The sequence below is a fragment of the Notolepis coatsorum genome (assembly GCF_963971535.1).
Source record: "Notolepis coatsorum genome assembly, chromosome: 10".
Taxonomy (NCBI): Eukaryota; Metazoa; Chordata; class Actinopteri; order Aulopiformes; family Paralepididae; genus Notolepis; species Notolepis coatsorum.
The window spans coordinates 59171824-59197785 of NC_140174.1; the positions used below are offsets into that span (position 1 = coordinate 59171824).

A 25962-nucleotide genomic window follows, 5' to 3' on the forward strand; every position below is an offset into this window, starting at 1 on the left:
TTTTGTATCGAATCACCGTCCCGGAGCACGGGGGGCAGTGTTCTCACTCACCACTTTTGGGGTGCGAAACGGCGCTGAATCGTTTCACCCCCCGCTGAACGGGACCAGCTGGCAGAGGTGGTCTCGGGGTCGGTCCCGGGAGAACGGGGGGTGTGGCTTTGCGAGCTTGTACCTTTTCACGGGCGTGGCGCCTGGTGCTGACATAACGTCATAAATGTTGTTTGCCATTGCTATGTCTATACATTTGTTCGAATGCATTTATTTCTATTAGACCAGTGGTGCCCAACAAGTCGGCCGTGGTCGACCAGTAGATCGCTCAAAACGCTCAAAAGCGGACTCTACAACACCATCCATTCGTGATAAAATATAACTTCATATTTATTGGCAATTTGTTCATTTTATATCAACATCCAGAGTCCGCAGTCGTGTTAAGACATTCCCGTTTACATTTTCGGTCGACCAGTAGATCAATGACATTCAATATAATCGATTAGCGTTAGCCGTTAGCTTAGCGATATTGTTAACCCTGCAAAACGATCAAAAGCGGGCTCTACAACAGAGTTCCATTCGTGAGAAAAGGGGGGTGGGTTATATTGACAAGGATTGACAAGAGGTTCAAATATAGCTTCATATTTATTAGTTATTTGTATCTTTATATCAACATCCATTCTCCAGTCTCCGTGTGAACACTTCCTGTGTTTACATTTCGAGCGTGACATCATCGACAATAGCCGGGGGGGTGTCGTGATTTGTAGCAGCAGCAGCAGCGCTCCTCTAGTGCAACAGCAATGAGCGAGTGCGAGAGGGATCTGTTTGGCAGTAGGCTGCTGTGTTATTAGCTGGCTTGCTAGGCTACTTATCCAAGCTACCGATATCCCTCCCTCCCTCCCATCCGTGCTTTTGCTCATCGACTACGGCAAGCTTACAAGCTCAAAACGCAAACCGTAAACAAAACCCAGAGCGCACCCAGAATGAAGTGTGTACACAAACTAGAGGGGGGAGAGGGGGGGGGGGGGGGTTCGGATCAGATCTCGGCACGGGCGGAACGGAACGAAATAGAAACGAATAGAGTGAGTGAGAAAGGGCCCTTAGAGACTGTGCTAGACAAATGAATGACTAATTCGGTCAGAAATAGCATAACTAATAACGTTAGTAAGCACTGCTTATATGCTTATTATGTCTGTGGGGTACAGTAAACGTTTCTCCCGGTACATTCTGAAGAGCACACCGCTGTATGTTGGAGAACCAGCGGTCTTCCGCTCCTCCTCACTCGAGTGAGAGCAAAGCCGTGCGAGGGGGGCGGCACCTCGGCACAGCTCAGCCCTGTGTGACGCGAGCAGGAAGGAGGAGATGGGAGTCCTTCTAATCGGAATATGTTGTTTCTTTACACATATGTTGGATTATGAATATGTCTTTATAGCTACAAATTAATGACTAATTCGGTCAGAAAGCAGTAACACAACAGTTGCAATGTTGTGTTACTGCTTCTCGGCATAAGCCCCATAATAAGACCGTCTCTGGTTTGCTCCAGCGGACACCAGAGCTCAGCGATGCCGCTCGCGTGAGCATATTCTCCCCGCTGGTGATCGCAGCACAGAGGGTCGCGGACCAGCCTGGCAGCATAGCTATAAAGACATATTCATAATCCAACATATGTGTAAAGAAACAACATATTCCAGCCTGGCAGCATAGCTATAAAGACATATTCATAATCCAACATATGTGTAAAGAAACAACATATTCCGATTGGAAGGACTCCCATCTCCTCCTTCCTGCTCGCGTCTCACACAGGGCTGAGCTGTGCCGAGGTGCCGCCCCCCTCGCACGGCTTTGCTCTCACTCGAGTGAGGAGGAGCGGAAGACCGCTGGTTCTCCAACATACAGCGGTGTGCTCTTCAGAATGTACCGGGAGAAACGTTTACTGTACCCCGCAGACATAATAAGCATATAAGCAGTGCTTACTAACGTTATTAGTTACGCTATTTCTGACCGAATTAGTCATTCATTTGTCTAGCACAGTCTCTAACAGTAACAGTAAGAAGCATTTTGGATAAAAGTATTCTGTACTTCTGTATGACAACAATGTATGCCTTTCAAATGTTAAATGATAAATGATTAAATGATACACACTGAAATCTACGCTCTCTCATCCTGCTTTCGCCAACGCGACAATATTATTAAACAGCAGCGATGTGAAAGGCGAAGTGAACTCCAGCAGCAGCGCGCTTGCCGCTGCGGCTGCCGCGGGGGCGTGCCACGGCGTGTCACGTGGCCATCACGGCCAATCAGGCCAACCTCGGAAATCAAATCCGTTGCGGAAGTGATACACGCGTCCCAGCCAGGGACCCTACCCGAACAATATGAACAGTGGTTTTCTGCCGCCCTCTGGTGGCCAAACGCAGCAGCTCCAGATATTGAGCCTTCTCAGGCCTTTAGTCCTAGGTTTGCTGGATTCCTTTAATGCTGTGTTTCCTCTATTCATGTTGTGTTTCCCCTTTTTAGCTTGTGTTTAAAAGGTTTATCTTTTCATATGTTTCCCTTAAGGTTCATCCCTTTACATATGTTTTTAATAGTGTTAACATCTTTTCATATGTTTCCATTAAAGGTTGTTCCTTTACATATGTTTTCCTTTTAGATATTCCCTTTACACATGCTTTTATTTATGATGTGAGTTTTCTTTTACTAATACTTTGTTCACCAGCCTTGGCCTTGCCTGGCCTTATACCAGCTGGCATTCATTAGTAATCACGGGCACTATTTAGACCTGCCCGTTTCTCACACTCATTGTCGCGCCATTGTATTGATTTTCATTGCATTGTTTTGTCATTGTTCTGTTACGACAGTTGTGTTCGGTCACGTACTCACCTTGTCATCAGTATTTCCCAGTGAGTCTGTTCCTTCTTAGTCCATATTTTTCCAGCACTGCTGAGTTTTGTTTTCGGGTTGTACAGTTTGCTTTTGTCAGTAACCGTTTTTGATTTGTAATCATTGTGCTTGCAACTGTATAATAAAAGCCTGTTCATCTTCATCCCGTCGTCTTTGCCTTTTACTCTCTCTGCTCGTGTTCCTGCATTTGGGGTCTCCTCTCCTATTCCCACACCGAACCCTCACAGCTCCTTCATCCTGGAACAAGCTACAGGAGGACCTAAAATTGCCAGGACTGGTCATCCTCGGAGAATTTAAAGCCATCTTAAAAACCTACGAATTCAGTTCCCTCGGACAGTGCAACTATGTTTGATAACTTGCCTGAAATTGGATCTTGCTGTGAATGTTTTATCTGTATTTTATTGTGATGTTCTTTTTTATGTTGAAACTTTCTGCTGCCTTGCTTGGCCAGATCGCTCTTGAAAAAGAGATTTTAATCTCAATGATGCTTATCTGGTTAAATAAAGGATTTGATTGATTTGATTGAAACTTGCAGTAAATTGTATTTAGCTCGTTCGCAAGGGGGAGGTTGTCAGACGCCTGTGGGGACTTCGGTTTATAGTTTGTAATGGTCTTGAGGCCTTTCCAGACGGAATTCCCGTCAGAGAGCTGCTGCAGTTTCTCTGAGAAGCGAAGTTTCGCCTCCCTCACCGCTTTGGCGAACTTGTACTTGGCCTGCCTGAACCGATCCACATCTCCACTGCGCCTGGCCGATCTCAGCCGCCTGAGTTGGGCTGAAAACCAGGGCTTGTCTGTGAGGATTCGCCTGTTCCCTGAGCTTTTCCCTGTCTACTCTCCTTCACCAGCCCCCACCCTTGCGAGATTTTTCCCTGTCTACTCTCCTTCACCAGCCCCCACCCTTGGACTACCTTCACGCAGCTATCATAGTTTGTGATTAGCGCCCCAGAGGGCTTTATATACCTGGACCTTCCCTCTAGTCCTTGTCGGGTCGTTCTGTATCTGTGTCTGTGTTCATGGAGTTCTGTACGTTACCATTCTCTACGTTACCATCACCTGCCGCGTCTCCGGCGTGAGACGACGTGCCGGCCATCACCACCTATCGCCGTTTGCCTGGAGTGGGACACCGCCTTCGCTCTCTAATTCTCTACGGGAGGTTGCCAGTGTTCCCACTCCAGACGTCAAGCCGGCGCGCCATCGCTCCCTATTTTCACGGGAGGATGGCGTCTCTTCGCCCCGGCCCCCTGGGACCCCCTGTGTTCTGCGCTGCCCGTCTGCAGCATCCGAGGAGGAGGATTCCTTTAAGAGCAGCAGAGCCCTACTCGGTGTAGGGACGAAGAGGATCTCCGTGCCAGGCCTCCGCCGTCGGGCCCCTGTCTCCGTGCCCGGCCTCCGCCGTCGGGCCCCTGTCTCCGTGCCCGGCCTCCGCTGTCGGGCCCCTGTCTCCGTGCCCGGCCTCCGCTGTCGGGCCCCTGTCCCCGTGCCAGGCCTCCGCCGTCGGGCCCCTGTCCCCGTGCCAGGCCTCCGCCGTCGGGCCCCTGTCTCCGTGCCCGGCCTCCGCTGTCGGGCCCCTGTCTCCGTGCCCGGCCTCCGCTGTCGGGCCCCTGTCCCCGTGCCAGGCCTCCGCTGTCGGGCCCCTGTCCCCGTGCCAGGCCTCCGTCGTCGGAACCCTGTCCTCATCCCTGTAAGCAGCTCTGGCCCTCGCCCTGTCCAAGGCCTTAACCCTGTTCTCTGTCCCTGTCTCCAGCCCGCCTCTCCGGGCCTCTGTCCCTGTCCCCCTCTCCAGTGCCCCTGGTCCTGGCCCTGACACTTAGCCCTGGTCCTTAGCCCTGGCCCTTAGCCTTAGTCCCTTAGCCTGTTCGCCTCTTAAAGGCACAGTGCCGCATTTTCCATATTTCCTTGACTCTAGTGTTTTTGTGTTCTCCCTTAAAGGGACTGTGCCGCTTTTTGTTCAATAATAAATATTTGCCCTGTTTTGGCTTACGCTCATACCTGTCTTGTGTTGTGCGATTGGGGTCGGTTACAAACCATAACATTGTCATTGTTAAAGATCTTCCTAGAGCGGAGGGGGACACACACCTCCTCGCCGAGGCTGATGAATTGATACTATGTGGTACTGCACTGTTATTCACCCTTTGTTGTTTTGTACATGTTGTCAGTATGTGGTTGTGTTGACTAACTGCTCTGGGGTGGCAATTGCCTTTTAGCCATTATGGGGACATTGTAAAACTGACCTTAGATCAGAATCTAGGTACAACTTTGCCCTATTTTCATATATATGTCTATATGTCTTATCTCGATTACATTGTCTTTACCAGAGCTGAGTCTTATTATATATTACATTGTCTTTACCAGAGCTGAGTCATATTCTAGATGACATTGTCCTTACCAGAGCTGATTCATTATTCTAGATTACATTGTCCTTACCAGAGCTGATTCATTATTCTAGATTACATTGTCCTTACCAGAGCTGAATCCTATTTTAATTTAGATGACATTGGGCCTCATGCATGAAGCGATATAAGAACAGATTTTGTTCTTAACTAGCATTTCCTCTTACTTTGTTCTTACCTGGGATTCAGCAAAGTTTTTTTATTGTTGCTTTTTTCTCAGGCAAGAACAAATTATAAGAGTGGTCGAGAGCACTCTTACCAAAATAAAAACTCTTACCCAGATGAGAAACATTTCAAAAAGCCTACATTCACAATAATAATAATACATAAGATTTATATAGCGCTTTTCCTAATTCTCAAAGACACTTTACAAAACAAACAATATAATACAATACAGTTTTAGTAGATCAAATAAAAAAAAATATATAAAATGGGTGAGAGAGGAAGGAGTTCATGGGTTGAAAGCAAACCATTGGTCAATTGCCCCCAAATACAGTACCCCCAAATACGACTTTATAAACCCATGCAGAACTTTTCAATAATTATTATTATTATAACTTATTACATGGCGTTTTCACAATCGCCGAAATGCTTGCTTGTGATTGGTCAATAGCGTGCGTCAGAGGTCCGTTATCACACAATAACGGACCTCTGCCAAGCAATAATGACCGCTGTGCGCAGCTGTTCGCAATGAAGCCCACTACAACACTGTATCAGTGCTGCTCAGCATATGCACAGCTGCACTCAGTCATCAGTGCAATCAGACCACAGACCTGCCTACTGCCGATAATAATAATCACTTTATTTGGGCTGACAGAGCCACAGAACAACTGCGTTTGCATTTTATCTCGTCTTGTCGATGGTGTACAATGAATTAGGTATATTTGTTAGTAAGTTAGCCATGTAATAAGCGGGATAATGTATAGCTATACTCGATCATTGTCGCAAAATAATTGACCTTCACAGATTTTGACGTTAAGAACGGCTTGATGAACGTGGCGGTGGCTTTTCTTATTGTTCTCTTAACAGACAGGTAAGCAAGAATATAAGAAAAAATAATAAGAGAGTATTGTTGAATGAGGCCCAATGTCCTTACCAGAGCTGGGGATATCACCATGGTCTCTATGGGCTGAGGGGTCCTGAACAGTTGCAGCTCCTCTATGATGTGCATCTCACCGGCGATCTCTACTGCTCTATGTAACCACACCGTCGTCTGGAGGAGAACAACAGTTTGACCAGGAGGCAAGACATACTATTGTCTCATAAAATACAGTATGAAATAGAACTATCATTAACTGTGAAAGAACACTCATAAATAGACAGACAGAAAATAGATCAAACAATCAATCAATCAATCAACCTGCCAATCAACAATCAATCAACCAACCAATCAATCAACCAATCAATCAATCAACCAATCAACTATTTAATGTATAATGATGTACCAAAGAACTCACCGGTTCCCAAAAACAGCACAGTATAAATGTTCCCATCCAGCGCTGGCACCCTGTGTACTGCTATCTTCATGTAGTTCACACCCCTCTTAAACATGAGGGGCCGAGCCCCCACTGGGTGCACCTGCCCAGCCATCAGAGGGTGCCTCCGGGCAAAGGTCAGCACGTTGTCTGAGAGGTCACGTGATGTGTTTGATACCCTGGGACCTATGCAGGTCTGTTATACACTGAGAGAAAGAGAGACAGAGAGATAGAGAGAGAGAGAGAGAGAGAGAGAGAGAGAGAGAGAGAGAGAGAGAGAGAGAGAGAGAGAGAGAGAGACATAGAGAGAGGGAAAGAGAGACATAGAGAGAGAGAGAGAGAGAGAGAGGAGAGAGAGAGAGAGAGAGAGAGAGAGAGAGATAGAGAGAGAGAGAGAGAGAGAAGAGAGAGAGAGGGACATAGAGAGAGAGGGAGGGAGGGAGGGAAAGAGAGAGAGAGAGAGACATAGAGGGAGGGAGAGCGAGACATAGAGAGAGAGGGAGAGAGAGGGACATAGAGAGAGAGGGAGGGAGAGAGATAGAGAGAGAGAGGGAGGGACATAGAGAGAGGGAGAGAGACATAGAGAGAGAGACATAGAGAGAGAGGGAGGGAGAGAGAGATAGAGAGAGAGATAGAGAGGGAGGCAGGGAGAGAAGGGGGAGGGAGAGAGGGAGGGGAGAGAGAGAGAGGGAGGGAGGCAAGGAGAGAAAGGGGGAGGAGGAGGGAGGCAAGGAGAGAAGGAGGGAGGAGAGAGGGAGGGGGAGAGAGAGGGAGGGAGGCAGGCAGGCAGGCAAGGGAGAGAGGAAGGAGGGAGAGGAGGGGGGGAAGGAGGGAGGGAGAGAGATAGAGGGAGGGAGGGAAAGATGGAAAGAGGGAGGGAGGGAGGGAGGGAGGGAGGGAGGGAGGGAGGAGGGAGGGAAAGAGAGAGAGAGAGACATAAAGGGAGGGAGAGCGAGACATAGAGAGAGAGGGAGAGAGAGGGACATAGAGAGAGAGGGAGGGAGAGAGATAGAGAGAGAGAGGGAGGGACATAGAGAGAGGGAGAGAGACATAGAGAGAGAGACATAGAGAGAGAGGGAGGGAGAGAGAGATAGAGAGATAGAGAGGGAGGCAGGGAGAGAAGGGGGAGGGAGAGAGGGAGGGTGGAGAGAGAGAGGGGGGGAGGCAAGGAGAGAAAGGGGGAGGGGAGGCAAGGAGAGAAGGAGGGGAGGGAGAGAGGGAGGGGGAGAGAGAGGGAGGGAGGCAGGCAGGCAAGGAGAGAGGGAAGGAGGGAGGGAGGGGGGGAAGGGAGGGAGGGAGAGAGATAGAGGGAGGGAGGGAAAGATGGAAAGAGGGAGGGAGGGAGGGAGGGAGGGAGGGAGGGAGGGGAGGGAGGGAGGGGAGGGAGGGAGGGAGAAAATGAAGGAGGGAGGAGGAGGAGGGAGAGAAAGACAAATAGAGACAGTAAGGCACAGATAAGAAAGACAGATACAGTAGGATAAGACAAGATAAAAGATAAAAATAGGATAAGATAAACCTTTATTGTCCCCAAGGGGGAAATGGTGTCATCGTATACAGCCAGTGAGAGAGGAGGAAAGTGTCCATCTCTCAAGCAAGAAGACACATAGCTAGAGACCTAGCAACACAAGACATAGTGGATATTCACACAGAGGAGGACGAGGAGGAAGAGGGGGACAAGGAGGAAGAGGGGAGGTTCTGAGAGAGGGATTCTAGAATCTTACAGAGCCAGGCCGGGGTTCTGGAACTTTCCCTGTGTATTCCCTCCATTTGGAGTCCTGGACCTCCATGTAGGGGCCGTCAAATGCCCTCTGTATGTCTGAGAAGGAGTACTGGCAGACAGCAGATGCTTTGATATTCTTCCTGAAAGACAAACCAGAGCCAAGGCACGGACAGACAAGCATGTATGCACACACACACACACACACACACACACACACACACACACACACACACACACACACACACACACACACACACACACACACACACACACACACACACACACACACACACACACACACACACACAGAGAAGACGCTTGAAGATTAATAATTCCACATTGTGCAAACACCAAGGGGTTGTTATCGGGGCAGCGACAGCCCTCCCAGATCAGATTTCAAACACATCACACGATCCACTCACTGACAGGTAAAAAAATAAGTCAACAGAGAAGGGGACATTTGGTAAATTATTCACTCAGAGCCGTGGGCGTGAGGGAGTGGAGTTTTGGCTTTTCTGACCGTGCACTCATCCTCTCCTCTTGGCTATTTTCCTGTGTTGTGTTAATGAATGGGAATACGTGAGCAGTGCCTCAGACTGACAGGTGTATTCCTCTCTTCTTATCTCCAGTCGTTCTCGTGACGACAATTAGTTTAATGATATTTACCAAAGCGCTTGGGCAACGTGCTCTTAAGTCTCTGTGAGTCACGAGTGAGGGAGTGGAGTGAAGGCAGATCACCTGAAAGAGGGGTTTTGTCCTTCATCTTAAACCCTAAAGGTGAGATTAGCGAAGGGGGAAAAATGTCTGAGTCACACTCTTGAGTCCATTGTGTTGCGGCGCCTCCTCGGCCGTCAGAGCGTCCCGCGGAAGATCAGATTGAACTGAAACCTGTTGAGAGGAAGACAAGCTGCATATGACTGGAGGGGCCTTGCCGGCTCATTCTCTTAGTCATCAGGCCAGTCTTTACACACAGTGAGGCCCGCTGCTCATACAGGTGCCACACGGTGGAGGAAACCACACACAGAGTGACGGGTGAGTCAGGAAGAAAGAATGAAAGAAGGAAGTAGATTGACAGGTATGAATGAATGAAAGAAAGAAAGAATGAATGAATGAATGAAAGAATGAAAGAAAACTGAAATAGATTGACAGGTATGAATGAATGAAAGAAAGAATGAAAGAAAACTGAAATAGATTGACAGGTATGAATGAATGAATGAAAGAATGAAAGAAAACTGAAATAGAGTCAAACTTTTTTTTTTAAAGAGTGAATGAGCATCAGGGAGCGAGAGAGACAGCCAGAGCCTGGAGGGAGCGGGAGATGGCGACGGAGAACGAGAGAGAAGGAGCGATAGATCCGTTACCCCTTGGGACAGTTTGTGCTTTTTGTATCACAAACAGTACTGTATTTGCAAATCTGGTATGTCATAAATGTATAGATGTAGCAGTACTGTCTATCTGTATGTCGTGTGTGTCATATATGTTATGATGAATTGAAAATGGGGGACCCTGATGTAAACAAGACGAAAGTCTTTCTCTGGTCTGCATCCCCTTAACAATTGTATGTATTGAGCCGTACTGTACTGTACCCATTCTGCAATCTGTTAATAAAGTTTTCAATCAATCAATCAATCAGACACGTCACATCCCCCCATAGACACATTCACATCCCTCCCATAGACACGTCACATCCCCCCATAGACACGTCACATCCCCCCATAGACACGTCACATCCCCCCATAGACACGTCACATCCCTCCATAGACACGTCACATCCCTCCATAGACACGTCACATCCCCCCATAGACACGTCACATCCCTCCATAGACACGTCACATCCCTCCATAGACACGTCACATCCCTCCATAGACACGTCACATCCCTCCAGACACGTCACATCCATCCATAGACACGTCACATCCCTCCATAGACACGTCACATCCCTCCATAGACACGTCACATCTCCCCATAGACATGTCACATCCCTCCATAGACACATCACATCCCTCCATAGACATGTCACATCCCCCCATACACATCACATCCCCTCCATAGACACGTCACATCCCTCCATAGACATGTCACATCCCCCCCATAGACACGTCACATCCCTCCATAGACACATCACATCCCCCCATAGAAACATCACATCCCCCCCATAGAGAGCGGCTTGGCAGGGGAGATGAAACATCTGTGTTTACCCCTTTTCTCTTCTGATAACTCCCTGGAATGAGGCTCGGGGCAAACTGCCATCTGTAGTGATTGATTGATTGAAAACTTTATTAACAGATTGCAGAATGGGTACATTTACCTTACAGTACGGCTCAATACAAACAACTGCTAAGAGGATGCAGACCAGAAAAAGACTTTCGTCTTATTTACATCAGGGTCCTCCATTTTCAATTAATCTCTAGTGGATCACTAGCCATCTGTAGTGGATCACTCACTAGCAATCTGTAGTAGTCCGGGAGCCATGGGGTTGAACCTTGTTTTGTCGGTTGCAATTTATTTTTTTGCAGTTTCTTGGAGCTTGGGGGTACCTCAGGGGTACCTATAAATCAGGCTATGGCTCCCGGACTATAGTGGATCACTAGCCATCTGTAGTGGATCACTAGCCATCTGTAGTGGATCACTAGCCATCTGTAGTGGATCACTAGCAATCTGTAGTGGATCACTAGCAATCTGTAGTGGATCACTAGCCATCTGTAGTGGATCACTCCGGCTGCCTGTGTGTTGACAGATGGTTTAGTCTTGAATAGCTGCCGCAGTAAATCTCAGGACATCACGGGAGAAACTTATTTTTCTCTTCCTCTGTTTTTGTACATTTAGCTGTTTTAGCTTTTTTTTCTCAATGCAAATCGCTCTAAGTGATTCTTCAAGGATGACATCTGTAACTAACCATCTAACTTCCCGAGCCCTTCCTTTTTTGATCTTTTAGAATGTCACTAACTCGCTCACTTGCTCACAGTTAGCTGCTGTGCTCCTAGTGGTAGCTCACGGGCAATGCGCTCTTTGTAAACTGCATCTGTGACTTCAGTGTTCTTGTTTAACAAAATTTCTCGCCGAACTGAAACAAATCTGCATGACTGCATCCATTATAAAATAACGTGTGTGTGTGTGTGTGTGTATATGTGTGTGTGTGTGTATGTATATGTGTGTGTATGTGTGTGTGTGTGCGTGTGTGTGTGTGTGCGTGTGTGTGTGTGTGTGTGTGTGTGTGTGTGTGTGTGTGTGTGTGTGTGTGTGTGTGTGTGTGTGTGTGTGTGTGTGTGTGTGTGTGTGTGTGTGTGTGTGTGTGTAAAAAGTGAGACAAATCTATTTGTCTTCTGCAAATGGGATCACTGATCTATACAGGATCAATACAATATTCACCCAGCAGGCTCCGTAGACCCTGGAGAACCTCCCTGGAAGATTGAGTTTGGCTTAATTACATCGCTTCCATCATGGAGTCAACAAAAGGGCTGTAAAGGCGGCTTAATGATGTGAAACAAAACAGCAGTTGAAACATTATAAAGATACCCTCCGGACAAGGTGTTTTAGGCTAACAGCTAGGCTTGCTGGTCCGCTTGTAGCATGATCCCAATGACCCATGATGAAGGCCGTGAAGTCGAAACACAGACCCTGATGAAGGACGTGAAGTTGAAAGACATTGGTCTAACAATAAAAGTTGTATACTAACAAGTGTTACTGGGGTTCTGACCACTTCTCAGCATGGAAGGCAGCAGCACCACTACTATCCATGGAGCCAAATCAAAAGCAACACTTAAAGACAGTATTTAATCTCAGCTACACTTCCACTATTAACTGTACTGTATATAGACATCTTCAAAAATCTTTCTTTATACAGTATTCATATAATGTCCCCTCTTTTCTTGAATTTTCACTATTTTTCCTATCTATTTTCTTTTTCCATTCTGTATTTTCTTTTTTTTTTATTATTTTTTAAACAAACACATATACAAACATGACAACACACGATAAGATATACAAGCATTAGTTGTCAGTGCACATCCAATGAAATCACATTTTAGTTAATTGTCTTATATAGGATATACCCCTAATACCTGTTATCTAAAAACCTACACACATATGCTCCAGCTCGAACCCCCCCCTCCCGGACCCCTCCTTGGATAGTACCTCCATTATCCCTCGCTCCTAACCAGACACTACCATTATAAGCTAGCTTTTATTCTCTCCACCACTTCTAACCACATTGACATTTTGGATTCATTGAGACCCAGAATTCTTGCTGTAGATATTTCTTGATAAATCACATCGAGATATGTAAGAAACCAAACTTTCCGGCACATTTTTTCCGGTTGAAACCAGCGTGATGCGATCAGCTTTTTAGCTACTGTGATACCCGATAAAACCAATCTCTTTAGCTGTGGATTTACTGCAAACTCAAAAACATCATTCAATAGTAATACAGAGGGGTGTACAGGTATATTCCAAGATACGAGTTTTGATAATTGTTGGGTCACATCTTTCCAGAATGTCTTAACTGGTGGGCAGTCCCAATACATGTGCATAAATGTCCCTTCGTCCCCATTTGTACATTGGGAGCATTTGGAGTCTTGTTTAAGACCCATTCTGTTCAGTCTTATAGGAGTCAAGTATGTCCTGTGAATATAGTTAAGATTGATTTGTTGATGGTCCGGGTTCCTTGATGTAAGTCGGACATTTGCCCAGGCTCCTTGCCAATCAAAGTCACTTTCCAGGTCTGGTATATCCCTCCTCCAGGCAGAGTCTAGTTGGAGGGTTTCATACGAGGACGTTAGTAATTGATGATAAAAATCTGAAACAAAACCTCTCGATGTCTCTCTTTCATAGAAGAATTTGTGGTATCTGTGGTGTTCAATTGGTATGTCTAATGGAACACCGTGAGACTTCAAACATAGCCGTAACTGTATGTAAAAAAGCCATGTGGACTTGGTGAGATTACATTTTTTGCATATTTCTCCATAACTACAAAAACCCTGTTTGTTAAAAACATCCCCTAATGAGTGTATGCCTTGCTCTTCCCATATAGGGAATCTTATAGGTCGTTTTTCAATTAAGAGTGCCTTGTTATTGAATAAGGGAGTATGATTGTGCCATTTATGTGGGTTAGGATATTTTTTTTGTGTTTCACGCCATATCCGGATCGCATGAGTAATTATGGGGCCAAATTTCCGTTCACAGTGCTTGATTGGTAGTTTAGTGTATGCTATGTCCTTCAGTCTATGTGGGGCTACTATGTTTTCTTCTAATTTTCTCCAGGATACTAATGCTTGGGGATCAAACCATGTTGTCAATGGTCTTAATGTGTACGCCTTAAAATAGTGGAAAAAATCTGGAAATGCCATGCCACCGTCTGCTTTATTTCTCTGTGCGGTGGATCTTTTTATACGTGGTGGTTTGTTATTCCAAGTAAATTTGTATGTGGAGGAGTGTAATCTTTTCCAGTAACCCTCTGGAGGGGGTAACGGTAGCATTGAACTGAAGAAGTTGATTCTAGGTAGTACATCCATCTTAACTATTGATATCTGTGCCTGTACTGAGTTTTTAAGTTTTGCCCACCTATCAAGGTCGTCTTTGATTTTGTTTTGGATTTTTGTGTAATTGTGCTTCACCGTTTGTCTTATGGTGGGGAATATTTCCACTCCCAAGCATCTAAAATGTTTTACCATAGGTATCTCTCCTGGGAGGGTTATATCTTTTTTTGCAGGGGTGTTAAGTGGAAGGAAAGCCGACTTCGGCCAATTTATCTTAAATCCCGATAAATCACCAAAGTTCTCAATCAACTTGAGCAGATGAGGCAATGTGGTGTTGGGGTTTTGCATGAATAATATTACGTCGTCCGCATATAAACTAATTTTATGTTGTGTGCCCTTGATTATGATTGGTTCTATGGATTGGGATTGTCTTATATATTGTGCTAAAGGCTCTAATGATAGATCGAATAGTCCGGGACTAAGAGGGCAACCCTGTCTGGCTGAGCGTGATACCGGAAAGATTTTGGAGATGATTGTACCTGTTGTAATCATGGCCGATGGGTCTTTGTATAATACTTTAATCATATCAATGAATCCTTTTCCTAACCCCATCCTTTCTAATACTGCCCATAGATACGACCATTCCAGCCTGTCAAAGGCTTTCATAGCATCCAGGGACAGCATCGCCTTAGGTATGGTGTCGTCCTTGTCGGCATCTAGTATGTGCAGTATTCGTCTTATGTTATCAGTGATCAGGCGGCCTCTTATGAAGCCAGTTTGGTCCGGATGAACTAAAGACGTCATATGCTTTTGTAATCTGATGGCTAATACCTTAGAGTACAGTTTGATATCGGTTCCGAGGAGGCTTAAAGGTCTATAACTACCGCACTCGTTGGGGTCTTTGTCTTTTTTAAGGAGGACTGTTATGAGTGCAATATTGTCATTCTTATGGAAGTTCCCCTCCTTGACTGAGTATAAGATCATATTTAGTAATAAGGGTCCAATTATGTCCCAACAAGAAAGGTACATTTCTGGTGGGATACCGTCTCTTCCAGGAGCCTTACCACTTTGCATTTCGGATATAGCCTTCTTGAGTTCCTCTAGTGTGATCGGTGTTTCTAACTGTTTAGCGTCATCCTCTGAAAGTTTAGGGAGAATAATTTGATTAAGATATGTGTCCATTTTGTTTTGATCGAAGGTCGTTTCTGATTTATATAAGTCGGAGTAGAATTCTTTGAATGTATCGTTTATTTTTACAGGGTCTGTTTCAAGTACTTGTTGTGCTCTAATGGTAGTTATATCTGCAAATTTTGCATTAATTCTTAATCGCATGGCTAATAGGTGACTAGGTTTAGAACCTTGGGAGTACTGCTGTTGTCTTGTGCTGCGTATTTGTATTTCCGATTGTTGTCTGTATATGGCATTGATCTCTATTTTTAGTACGTTAACTTGATTTTCTAGTCGAGTTGAGTTGTTGTATTTTAAAGAATTAAATAACGTTGAGTAAAGCGTTTCCAGCTCAGCCAGTTTTGTGCATTGATTCTTGCGCATTTTGAAGGAAAAGCTATCAGTGAAATCTTTGATCATTCCCTATACCGACATCCATATTATTCTGGGGTCTTGCACCGAGTTTGCATTCTCCCGTAGGAATACTATAAGAGCTTCTTTGAGTTGTGTAATGAATTCCTTGTTATTAAGCAGCATCGAGTTAAATCGCCATCTTGGGGCTCGGGAAGATAGTATACCAAATGTTCCTTTTAGGAGTAAATAACAGTGATCTGATAGTGCGTTGGGTATCATTTCCACTTCATAATTATCAAATAGTCTCGGGGATGCAAAGACATAATCTATTCTGGATAATGTGTTATGTCTCGCAGATCGACAAGAGTACTTTCGGGTCGTGGGATTAAGTGATCGCCATAAGTCATTTACACCTGTAATCTTCGACCAATCCTTTAATGCATTAGATGAATTCTTTTGTTCGCTGGAAAAGGCGAGGTAAGATTTGTCCATCCTTGGATTCCAAATGGCATTAAAATCTGCACCTATTATAAATGAGTAATCGGGAATGTCTAACATTGCATTGGTTAGTGTAGTGAAGAAATCCTCTTCGTACAAATTTGGGGCGTATACCACTACCAACGCTATTTTCCTGTTCTTGTGTACAATCTTAGCTATAGTTATCCGACCTTCTACATCAGACCATACTCCCTTTAATTCAATATTCAACTTACGTTTAACGACTATGGCTACACCCCGAGTTCTCGTACCAATAGAAGAGTGACTAATATTATGATATGTGTTGTCCGCTAACTTATCTATGTCTTTCTCTAGAATGTGCGTTTCGCTTAGCAGAGCAATGTCCACCTGTTCTTTTTTCATCAGTGTGAGCACGCTTTTGCGTTTGAGTTGGTTATTTATTCCCCCGGTGTTCCAGATCATTATATTCAAACTAGCCATAATCTATACATGTTGTAGTGTAGTTTTTGGTAATGCTTCTGGAGTGCGAGGCAATAATAGATATACATCCAACTAGTGAGGTCCCGTTGAGAGCCGAGCTTAAAAACATACATATATACAAATAAAAATCCCCTTCCCTCCCCTCCCACCGAGAGTCGTACAGGATTGTGTTCCATGAACACAACCTTTGCGTATGACTCCCTCCCTTAAACCACCGGATATCACAGAATGATCCAATTATCCTTAACATTCCTATGTATACCATAGGATCTAACACTCTAAATTCTACCATAAGTAGAATGTCAACTGTGGCTTGGCCACTTTCCCGTTAAATAAAAATTAAAATAAGATAAAACAAAAAATAAAGACCAAAAATAAGCTTCAATTATCATGCCCTAATCACTTACATTTTATATGAACTTGTGTAATTTATAATAACCCATGAATAATATGGAGGTATTGAACTGAAAAGAGAACCTCAATAAATCAGAGAAAACAGAAGAAAAATAAACAAGTAAAAGGAAGAGAACATTAACTTAGATCTTAAAAGAGCTTTGCTATGCTTAAACATCTAAAGTATAAATTGGAAAAAAGCAGTTTTTAAATACGTATATGCAACATTTCCCCTGGCCAGGGGTGGGCGATGATCCGTTGTGAAGAATGTTATTCCAGCCGGCCGCTGCTGTGATGATTCTGTGGTTCTGCAGCTAGATGCTGTTGGTTATTCCCCCGAAGGGCTTCTGGTAGTATGTCTGGCCACGTATTGCTGTTATTCCAGAATGTTCCCTATATCTAAGAATGTTTTAGATGTTCTAGATTATTCCAATATGTCGTTTTTACAGTGTTCGAATGTTCCAGTATGTTCTGGAGTGTTGTTAGAATTCCATACTCTTAAAATAAGGATCGCTTCAACGCCATGTTCATCTTCTCTGTATCAATATGTCCGCAATAATAGAAGCCCAACGGGGAAAACATTCAATAACTCTGAGCTCGTAGGTCTCACTGTCCCAAATCATCGATTCATTAAAGTTTATACTATATGGTGTCCATGCATAACAGAGATTAAAAGGCCATTTATACACTATCCTGCGTGTTGTGCTGCCATGTATTTGACTGCATCTTCAGGCGAGTTGAGGAAAACCCTTGCTCCTTGTTTATCGACGATGCGAAGTATTGCAGGGTATATTAATAGGGGTCTGTATTTCTCCAGATAGAGTTGAGACATCACCGTCTTGAACTTGGCTCGCAGGTCCACTACCTCACGACAATAATCTTCAAAACAGTGTATTGATATATCCTTGTATTTCAGATTGCCTTTCATCCTGCGAGTTTCACGAATAATCATTTCTTTTATTCTGACTTGGCGCAGGGTAACCAATATCACTCTGGGTCTGACGTTATTGTCACCGGATCGGGTCCCCAATCTGTAGCACTGCTCCACCTCGGGTACTTTAGGAAGGATCGCTGGTCCCAAGATTTTCTGTAATTCTGTCGCAAACTCTTCAGGGTGCACGCAGCTCACCGACTCGTCCAGACCGACTATACGAATATTCAGCTTGCGTCTTTGATATTCCATCTCGAATATTTTGGCTTTCTGTTCTTCAATGATTCGCTTAAGCTCCATCGTTATATCTTTGAGCTCCGTCTTGAGTTCGTTGTAGTTTCCCTTCATCTCAGCAGTTAGGTTAACGTTGATATCATCTACGTCTTTGTAGATCCGAACGAAATTTTGTTGGTGGACTTCCATACCTGTTTCCAGTGTCGCGGTGCGCTTAATATGTGCTTCGGCGTCCACTCTTAGCGCTTCTATTTTGCATTCGATAGATTCTTTGATATCATCTACTTTTTGGGTTATTGTCTTCTCCATTTTTTTCATTTCATTTTTCATTTCCCGGATGATATTTGCCGCACGTATCCTGCTTCCTTAGGCGGGTCCTCTGCGACTGGTTTTGCACTCGCTTTGTCTCTCTTTGGTGACATCTCGATTCTTTTGGTCAATATAGTTAGTTGATAATCTCAGTTGATATATGCGTCAAGTTTTAAACGCATTGATGGTTTATAAATATGTTTTTAAAACGGAAAAAAAAATAACGGGTGAGCAGCTGTGTCACATGCGACTTACTCCATTCTATCGTTAAACCGGAAGCCCTTCTTTTTCCATTCTATAATGTATTATCTGGACCTTATCGTACTCGCGCCAATGATCGGCTTACAGTAAAGACCCCCAGAGTTTGCACTGAAATTGGGAAATCTGCTCTTAGCTTCTGTGCCCCTGACACGTGGAACTTCCCGCGATGTCCCTTAAAACTCAATACATTCGTATTCTTTGGCCAATTTAAATCCTTAATGACCAACCATCTCACCCCTGCAGTTGCTTTTTTAATTGTTTTATTGATTGACTTTCTTGTTTTTCTTATTTTTTGTATTTATTATGTGCTTTACTGTGTGTCGTATTTTGTCGACATGGTTGAAAACGAGAGCTCGGTCTCAATGGTCTTTTTGAGATGAAATAAAGGGTTGAATGAATGAACGAATATCTTTTCTCTCTGTTGCAAGACAGGAACCCTCTGTAAATCTGTTGTAACTACTGGAATAGGGCCCCAAGTCTTACTACCACTTACTCGTATATTATTGACAAATGAAATGGAATATTTCTCACCATTCCAGACCAAAGACCCCGAAGAAGACGCTGCTGTGTGTGTCCCGTCCCTGCAGGACGAAGACGCTGCGCAGGATGTTGAGGTGGAGCTCGTAGTCGGGGACGGAGCACACCAGCCTGGCCTTCAGGAAGGACGTCCACTTCCTCTGCAGTGTCCTCTGGCCACCCCAGTCACCCTGCAGGCAGAGGAGAGATAGGGGGATGGATAGATAGAAGGGAGGAGGGTGGATGGATGGAGGAGTGGATGTAGGGATGGATGGACATAGATAGATAGATAGACAGACAGACAGATAGACAGAGATAGATGAATTGGATGTAGGGATTAAGGGAGTGAGGGATGAATAGATGGATAAATGGAGAGATGGAAGAAGGGAGGGAGGGATGGGTAGATGGATGGATGGAGGAAAGGATAGATGGAAGGGGGGGTGGAGGGATGGATGGAAGGGGGGGTGATGGAACCGGATCAGTCAGTTATATGCGCGCACGTGGACAGATCAACATGGATGCATTAGTGAGACACATGATTCAAGTAAACATAGAGAGGCCAGTACGCTTAGCTGAGAGGAGTGCTCCCATTGTGGCCACCTGGGCTACACTGAAGAGGAAGAGGTCGCCCAAGCCTTCTGTGGCTCTTCAGGAGGCATGGGGGCCTTGGCCCCCCCCCAAAGGTGTGAGATTTTGGCTATTGTCTTGATCAGACAATAGGATGTTGGATTCTTCCACAATGGAAAGAGGAGTGGATGGATGATGGATGTCACTCACTACTGATATAGTGTATGATGGCAGGTATGCAGTCATGTCACACATAAACACAGATGCCCACAAACTCAACTCTACTACTATATTCACAACCATATGAAAAATTTACCTATAGACCCTTTTTTTAGTCAGCGTCATCTTGTAGGCAGAAGAATAGTATTACTGTCTTTCTACCCATACTATATACTATGTTGTTGTAGTATAGTATTAATATAGTATATAATATTCCACCATTAAAATACTATTGTGAATCACTACAGTATTTAGAATCAAGAATCAAGAGGTTTATTTGTCACATACATACCAGGCCATGCAGTGAAATGCGGGTGGTCATGCCCGCATTGATTGTGCAAAATACAATAATAAAATTGAATAAAATAGACATAGAAAAAATAAAATAGATAAGACACAAGATATGCATGGTAAAAAAAGACATGCTAGGTTCCTGAGAAACTGGTTCTTATATACACTACTATGCAATCTACAATTTATGGAAGGAGGGGTGAGGGAAGGATGGATGAATGGGGGGCAGTGGCTCAGGTAATCGAAAAGGTTTGCGGTTAGATTCCAGATATAAATGCAGTCCATGAATGCAGTCCAATTATGTGGTAAATCTCTACAGTGTATACAAAAACCCACAGGAAAACCTCACATGATATCAATGGACTGGTCTTCAACGTCAAGGAGAGGAACATTCATACATGTCCATATGGTATCAATGTATTTATAAGGACTATGAGGTTATGTCACATTTGGACTTGGAAGGACATGGGCAAAGCAAGAAGAAGGTAAAGGCTTTGATGATTCAATGGCATACAGTAAATGTCCAGATTACACACACACACACACACACACACACACACACACACACACACACACACACACACACACACACACACACACACACACACACACACACACACACACACACACACACACACACACACACACACACACACACACACACACACACACAAAGTGAGAAAGACAGAGACAGAGGAAGGAGGTGTAGCTTTTATGAGAGCACAGTTGAACGTTAGTATTCTGGTTCTCACTGTGCCTACTTTAGCACATTTGATCTAATTACATTTCTGGCTGCAGCAGTAGTGCTGGGAGGCGAAGCTGCTGCCACTTGCTGAGGAGTGATTTAACATACAGTACAATACCTAATTTAAGAGAGAGAGAGAGAGACAGAGAGAAAGAAAGAAAGAAAGAAAGAAAGAAAGAAAGAAAGAAAGAAAGAAAGAAAGAAAGAAAGAAAGAAAGAAAGAAAGAAAGAAAGAAAGAAAGAAAGAAAGAAAGAAAGAAAGAAAGAAAGAAAGAAAGAAAGAAAGAAAGAGAGACTACTTATAATGTCCCCGTTGGTCTTTGTTTATGCCTTTAGAATATCTATCATTAATCAAACTTGTTCTCTCTCTACCTCGCCTGTGCCTCCCACGCAAAAAAACGTTTCAATAAACAAAACATACACACAACAGCTGAGAAAGGAAAATTACAGTACCTGCATACAGAAAGTACTGTTCCATCAACAACAATACCATTTGTTTGGAACGAGAGTGTGACATGAGAACATAAACAAGGTGAGAGAGAAGCAGTCTACAGAAAAACACATCAGTTCTTGGAGGATAATCCCCTTGCTGAATGAAACCCCACAGAGACCTGGCACAGAGCTGGCAGGGGGAATATCAGGTTGACTGAACAGCCCTCACAGAGACCGATAGCAGGCTTCACAGAGACCGATAGCAGGCCTCACAGAGACTGATAGCAGGCCTTACAGAGACTGATAGCAGGCTTCACAGAGACCGATAGCAGGTCTTACAGAAACCGATAGCAGGCCTCACAGAGACTGATAGCAGGCCTTACAGAGACCGATAGCAGGCCTTACAGAGACCGATAGCAGGCCTTACAGAGACCGATAGCAGGCCTTACAGAGACCGATAGCAGGCTTCACAGAGACCGATAGCAGGCTTCACAGAGACCGATAGCAGGTCTTACAGAGACTGATAGCAGGCCTTACAGAGACTGATAGCAGGCCTTACAGAGACCGATAGCAGGCCTCACAGAGACTGATAGCAGGCCTTACAGAGACAAATAGCAGGCCTCACAGAGACTGATAGCAGGCCTTACAGAGACTGATAGCAGACTATCGCAGTGGAGAGAGCTCAACGTAACCCTTATAGAGACCAACAGCAGGCCATTGTTGTGGAGAGAGCTCAAAGGTGGACAGAGTTACGGTGCAACGCTGATAGATTCATGAAAACACACCATGGCTAATCAGGCAGTCATGAGCCTCAACAGGCCTCGGAATCTATGGGAAAAGAGACAAGTCCTGACCTGTTTGAACTCAACCAACTCCGTTGACAGGAAAGGGGCAGGGATGAAGTTGCCCATGGGTGCTGATAATGGATCTGCTTCACCATTCCTACTCCTAAAATCAACAATTAACACGTTTAACCGAACGTGTCTGGCAGTGTCACACATACACACATCTTTAGCACCGGGGGAATCCAACAAGAATCAAACTCCTAGCAGTAGTAGGACCATATGCTTTACCCATTAGGCTATGAGATAAGATAATATAAGGTAATATAAGATAAGATAAGATAAGATAAGATAAGATAAGATAAGATATTCCTTTATTGATCCCCTTGGGGAAATGCGGGCATCATAGCAGCATGGGGGAGGGGAGGTACAGGTATGGGCAGGGTAATAGATGAAAGACATAAATATAGGCAATAAAATAAAATATGAATATGAGAAAAATAAACTGTGTAAACAATATAATTAACTCTGAATATAGAAATATGATAAATATAAACAGTATACACATGGTACAGGTGAGGGTCTGTACCATAACTGGCAGGATATACTGTAGTACGACGTTATACGTTATATAGCAGGTTTTGATGGTTAAGAGTCAGACACACTTAGTGGTCAGACATTCCTAATAGTTCTCGAGTTCTGCAGCCGTTAGTTCTCCAGCTGCTGACACGGTTGTGGAGCCTGACGGCCACTGGCACAAAGGACTGGCCGTGATGGTTGGTGGAATATCGGGGGGGGGTATCAGTTTGTGGCTGAACGTGCTCCTCATCTTGGCTAGCTAGGGGGTGGGAGGGGTTCTTCAGGATAGTGGCCAGCTTCCTTCTCATCCTCTTCTCTGCCACCACCTCTAGTTATTCAGGAAACTAAGCCCAGATCAGTGCTTAAGGCCCAACTTCATTCCAATCCAGTCTTTGAATGAGGCTCATGGATGGGGGAAGAAAACGGATGTCGATCAGCAACCAGGACAACTAGTTGGGTTGCTAGTAAACGGCACATTTCCGATCATGTCTGGCTAGAGGCTGATGTCACTGCTCTTGTCTGTCTGCGGATCTGTCGCCCAGGCACCATGGAGCCTGGTTGCCACAGGGCTGAGCTCAGAGGACCCTCCTCGCCCCACTTTGACATCTGTACGTGGGCTGCTGTGCCCCAGTTCTGACGAGAGCGATCATGCTGCTCCACCGCTTCAGCGCCTCCTACCGTGAAAGACACCCCATATAAAGATGGACACATCCTCATGCAGTCTTTCATAGACCCTATGTCTGTACATACAGCGTCATTAACCCTTTCAAGTGTGAGTCTTTTTTTATATCCCAGAATTCTAAAACTGGTTACATCATCAATATAAGTGAATGTTCAGTTCTAAAAGCTCAATCTCGTCTGTGAGATGGTACACGTGGAAAGCGTGGGTGTGGGATGTATATGAGTCTCGGGATACACTGATACATCTAAAAGTATACAAGTCCGATCAGTGATGTATCCATAATTTATACAGTAAGGAACATTGCCTGGACCTCAAACCCCAGAAAGCTGAATTCTTAATAGGAGAGAGATTGCACCACCATGCACTGCCAGAGAGAGAGAGAGAGAGAGAGAGAGAGCGAGAGAGAGAGAGAGAGAGAGAGAGAGAGAGAGAGAGAGAGAGAGAGAGAGAGAGAGAGAGAGAGAGAGAGAGAGAGAGAGACCTTTAATCTCCAGGAATGGTTGCTGGGCATGTCTAGCTGGGAGATGCTGATCACGAGTGAAATGAGGTGAGAGGGAAAGAGAGCAGGAGGAGGAGTGGATGAGAGAGCGAGAAAAGAGAGAGAGAGAGAGAGAGAGAGAGAGAGAGAGAGAGAGAGAGAGAGAGAGAGAGAGAGAGAGAGAGAGAGAGAAAGAGTGGGAGTGAGAGACAGGAATGGGGGGGTCTGCCATTAGAGGGGTGGGGTCAGTGGGGGGTGGGGGGTGTACCTCTACTCTGCCTGGTAACAGTGGCATGCCAAGAAGCCCCTCAGTATAGAAACCAAGATCAGTGACATGCACAATCACGTCAACCTCTAGTTCACTCTGAAATAACTCACTCTGAAACGAATCAAAGAGCAGAATAACAAGTCCCCTCAGAGCTAGCTGATGCCATGTATCGCTACTGTCAAATGTTGGTGATTTCTGTGTTTTTACTAGGACTGAAAGAGTACATGGGTGTCTATGTTGTGAGCTAGTTTAATGACTCTTGAGGGCCATATAGACCCAACACAGAACTTAAAAAATACATTGAAATATATATATATATATTTCTTTTATTGACCCTTTGGGAGGTATGAGGATTTCTCCTGACAGCAGCGCTGTGTCTCTGGCCGTCTGCCTCAACAGTGTCCTTCCCAAGGTCGACGCGGCTTCTATGAATTCTGGGCCCCCTGACCAGAAATGGCATAATTTCTTGACACATAAAACCATAGGAAGCCCTAATAATTAGCAAAAGCGAAAGGCCTCTCCTCTGTCCTGATTCTCCTAGATCTATCTGCAGCCTTCGACACAGTCAACCACCAGATCCTCCTTGCGGCCCTCGCAGGAATGGGAGTGGCTGGCTCTGCGCTGACATGGCTGTCATCATACCTCAATGACCGCTCCTACCAAGTGTCATGGAGAGGGACCCTGTCGGCCACCCGCCCCCTGCGGACGGGTGTCCCCCAGGGCTCGGTTTTAGGACCCCTTCTCTTCTCCCTCTACACTAAATCACTGGGTAACATTATCACGTCTCATGGCTTCTCCTACCATTGTTATGCCGACGATACTCAACTCTTCCTCTCCTTCCCTCCCTCAGATATCCACGTCTCTGTGCGGATATCGGCCTGTCTGTCCGACATCTCAGCCTGGATGACGTCCAACCACCTCAAACTGAACCTAAGCAAAACAGAATTGCTCCACCTGCCGGCCAAATCCTCCCCCCTAACCGACCTTTCAATCACAGTCGAGAATGCAGCTGTGACTGCGTCCCCGACCGCCAAGAACCTTGGTGTTGTCCTCGACGACCAGTTGAACTTCTCTGCTCACATCGCAGCGACGACCAGAACCTGCCGATTCCTCCTGAGCAACGTCAGAAGGATACGCCCCTTCCTGACAAAAGAAGCCACCCAACTCCTCGTCCAATCAACAGTCATCTCCCGCCTCGACTACTGCAATGCACTGCTCGCTGGCCTCCCGGCCACTGCCACTAAGCCTCTTCAACTCATTCAGAACGCAGCGGCCCGCCTGATCTCAAACCTACCGAAGTCGGCCCATGTCACCCCACTTCTTAGGGACCTGCACTGGCTCCCCATTGCTGCACGAATCCGCTTCAAGGCCCTCGACCTAGCATACCGTGCGGCAAAGGGAACCGCTCCCGCCTACCTCCGGTCAATGGTCTCTAACTACACACCCTCAAGACCCCTACGCTCTGCATCTTCTGGCCGCCTCAGACCTACTCCTATCCAAGCTCCGGGAGGGTCATCAAAGAGAAGTCGCCTATTCTCAGTCCTTGCCCCACAATGGTGGAATGAACTACCCACCCCAGTTAGGACAGCCGAATCACGTCCAATCTTTCGCCGTCGACTAAAGACGCACTTCTTCAACCATTATCTGAATTAAAAAAAAAAAAAAAAAAAAAAAAATCTAACCCTAACTAACCGTACTGTCATGCACTTGTCCTAATAAACTAACCTACACTGTAGCACTCAACACTTTGATGAACATTGTTGCTCAGCTGATAGAGTTGTGCCCTTCCTGATGGCTTGTCGTACAGAACTTGTAAGTCGCTTTGGATAAAAGCGTCAGCTAAATGACTAAATGTAAATGTAAATGTAAT

The 25962-nt window shown here is 45.2% G+C and overlaps 1 protein-coding gene across 1 annotated transcript in view; it reads right to left on the reverse strand.

Annotated features, from left to right (window-relative positions):
• Nucleotides 1–25962, reverse strand: part of sema4gb (sema domain, immunoglobulin domain (Ig), transmembrane domain (TM) and short cytoplasmic domain, (semaphorin) 4Gb) — a 146092-nt gene that overhangs the window by 7351 nt on the left and 112779 nt on the right. Inside the window, 6 exon segments of the mRNA XM_084322784.1 lie at nucleotides 6373–6480; nucleotides 6482–6489; nucleotides 6734–6923; nucleotides 6925–6957; nucleotides 8473–8611; nucleotides 19065–19240. Coding sequence (XP_084178910.1) covers nucleotides 6373–6480; nucleotides 6482–6489; nucleotides 6734–6923; nucleotides 6925–6957; nucleotides 8473–8611; nucleotides 19065–19240 — 654 coding nt within the window.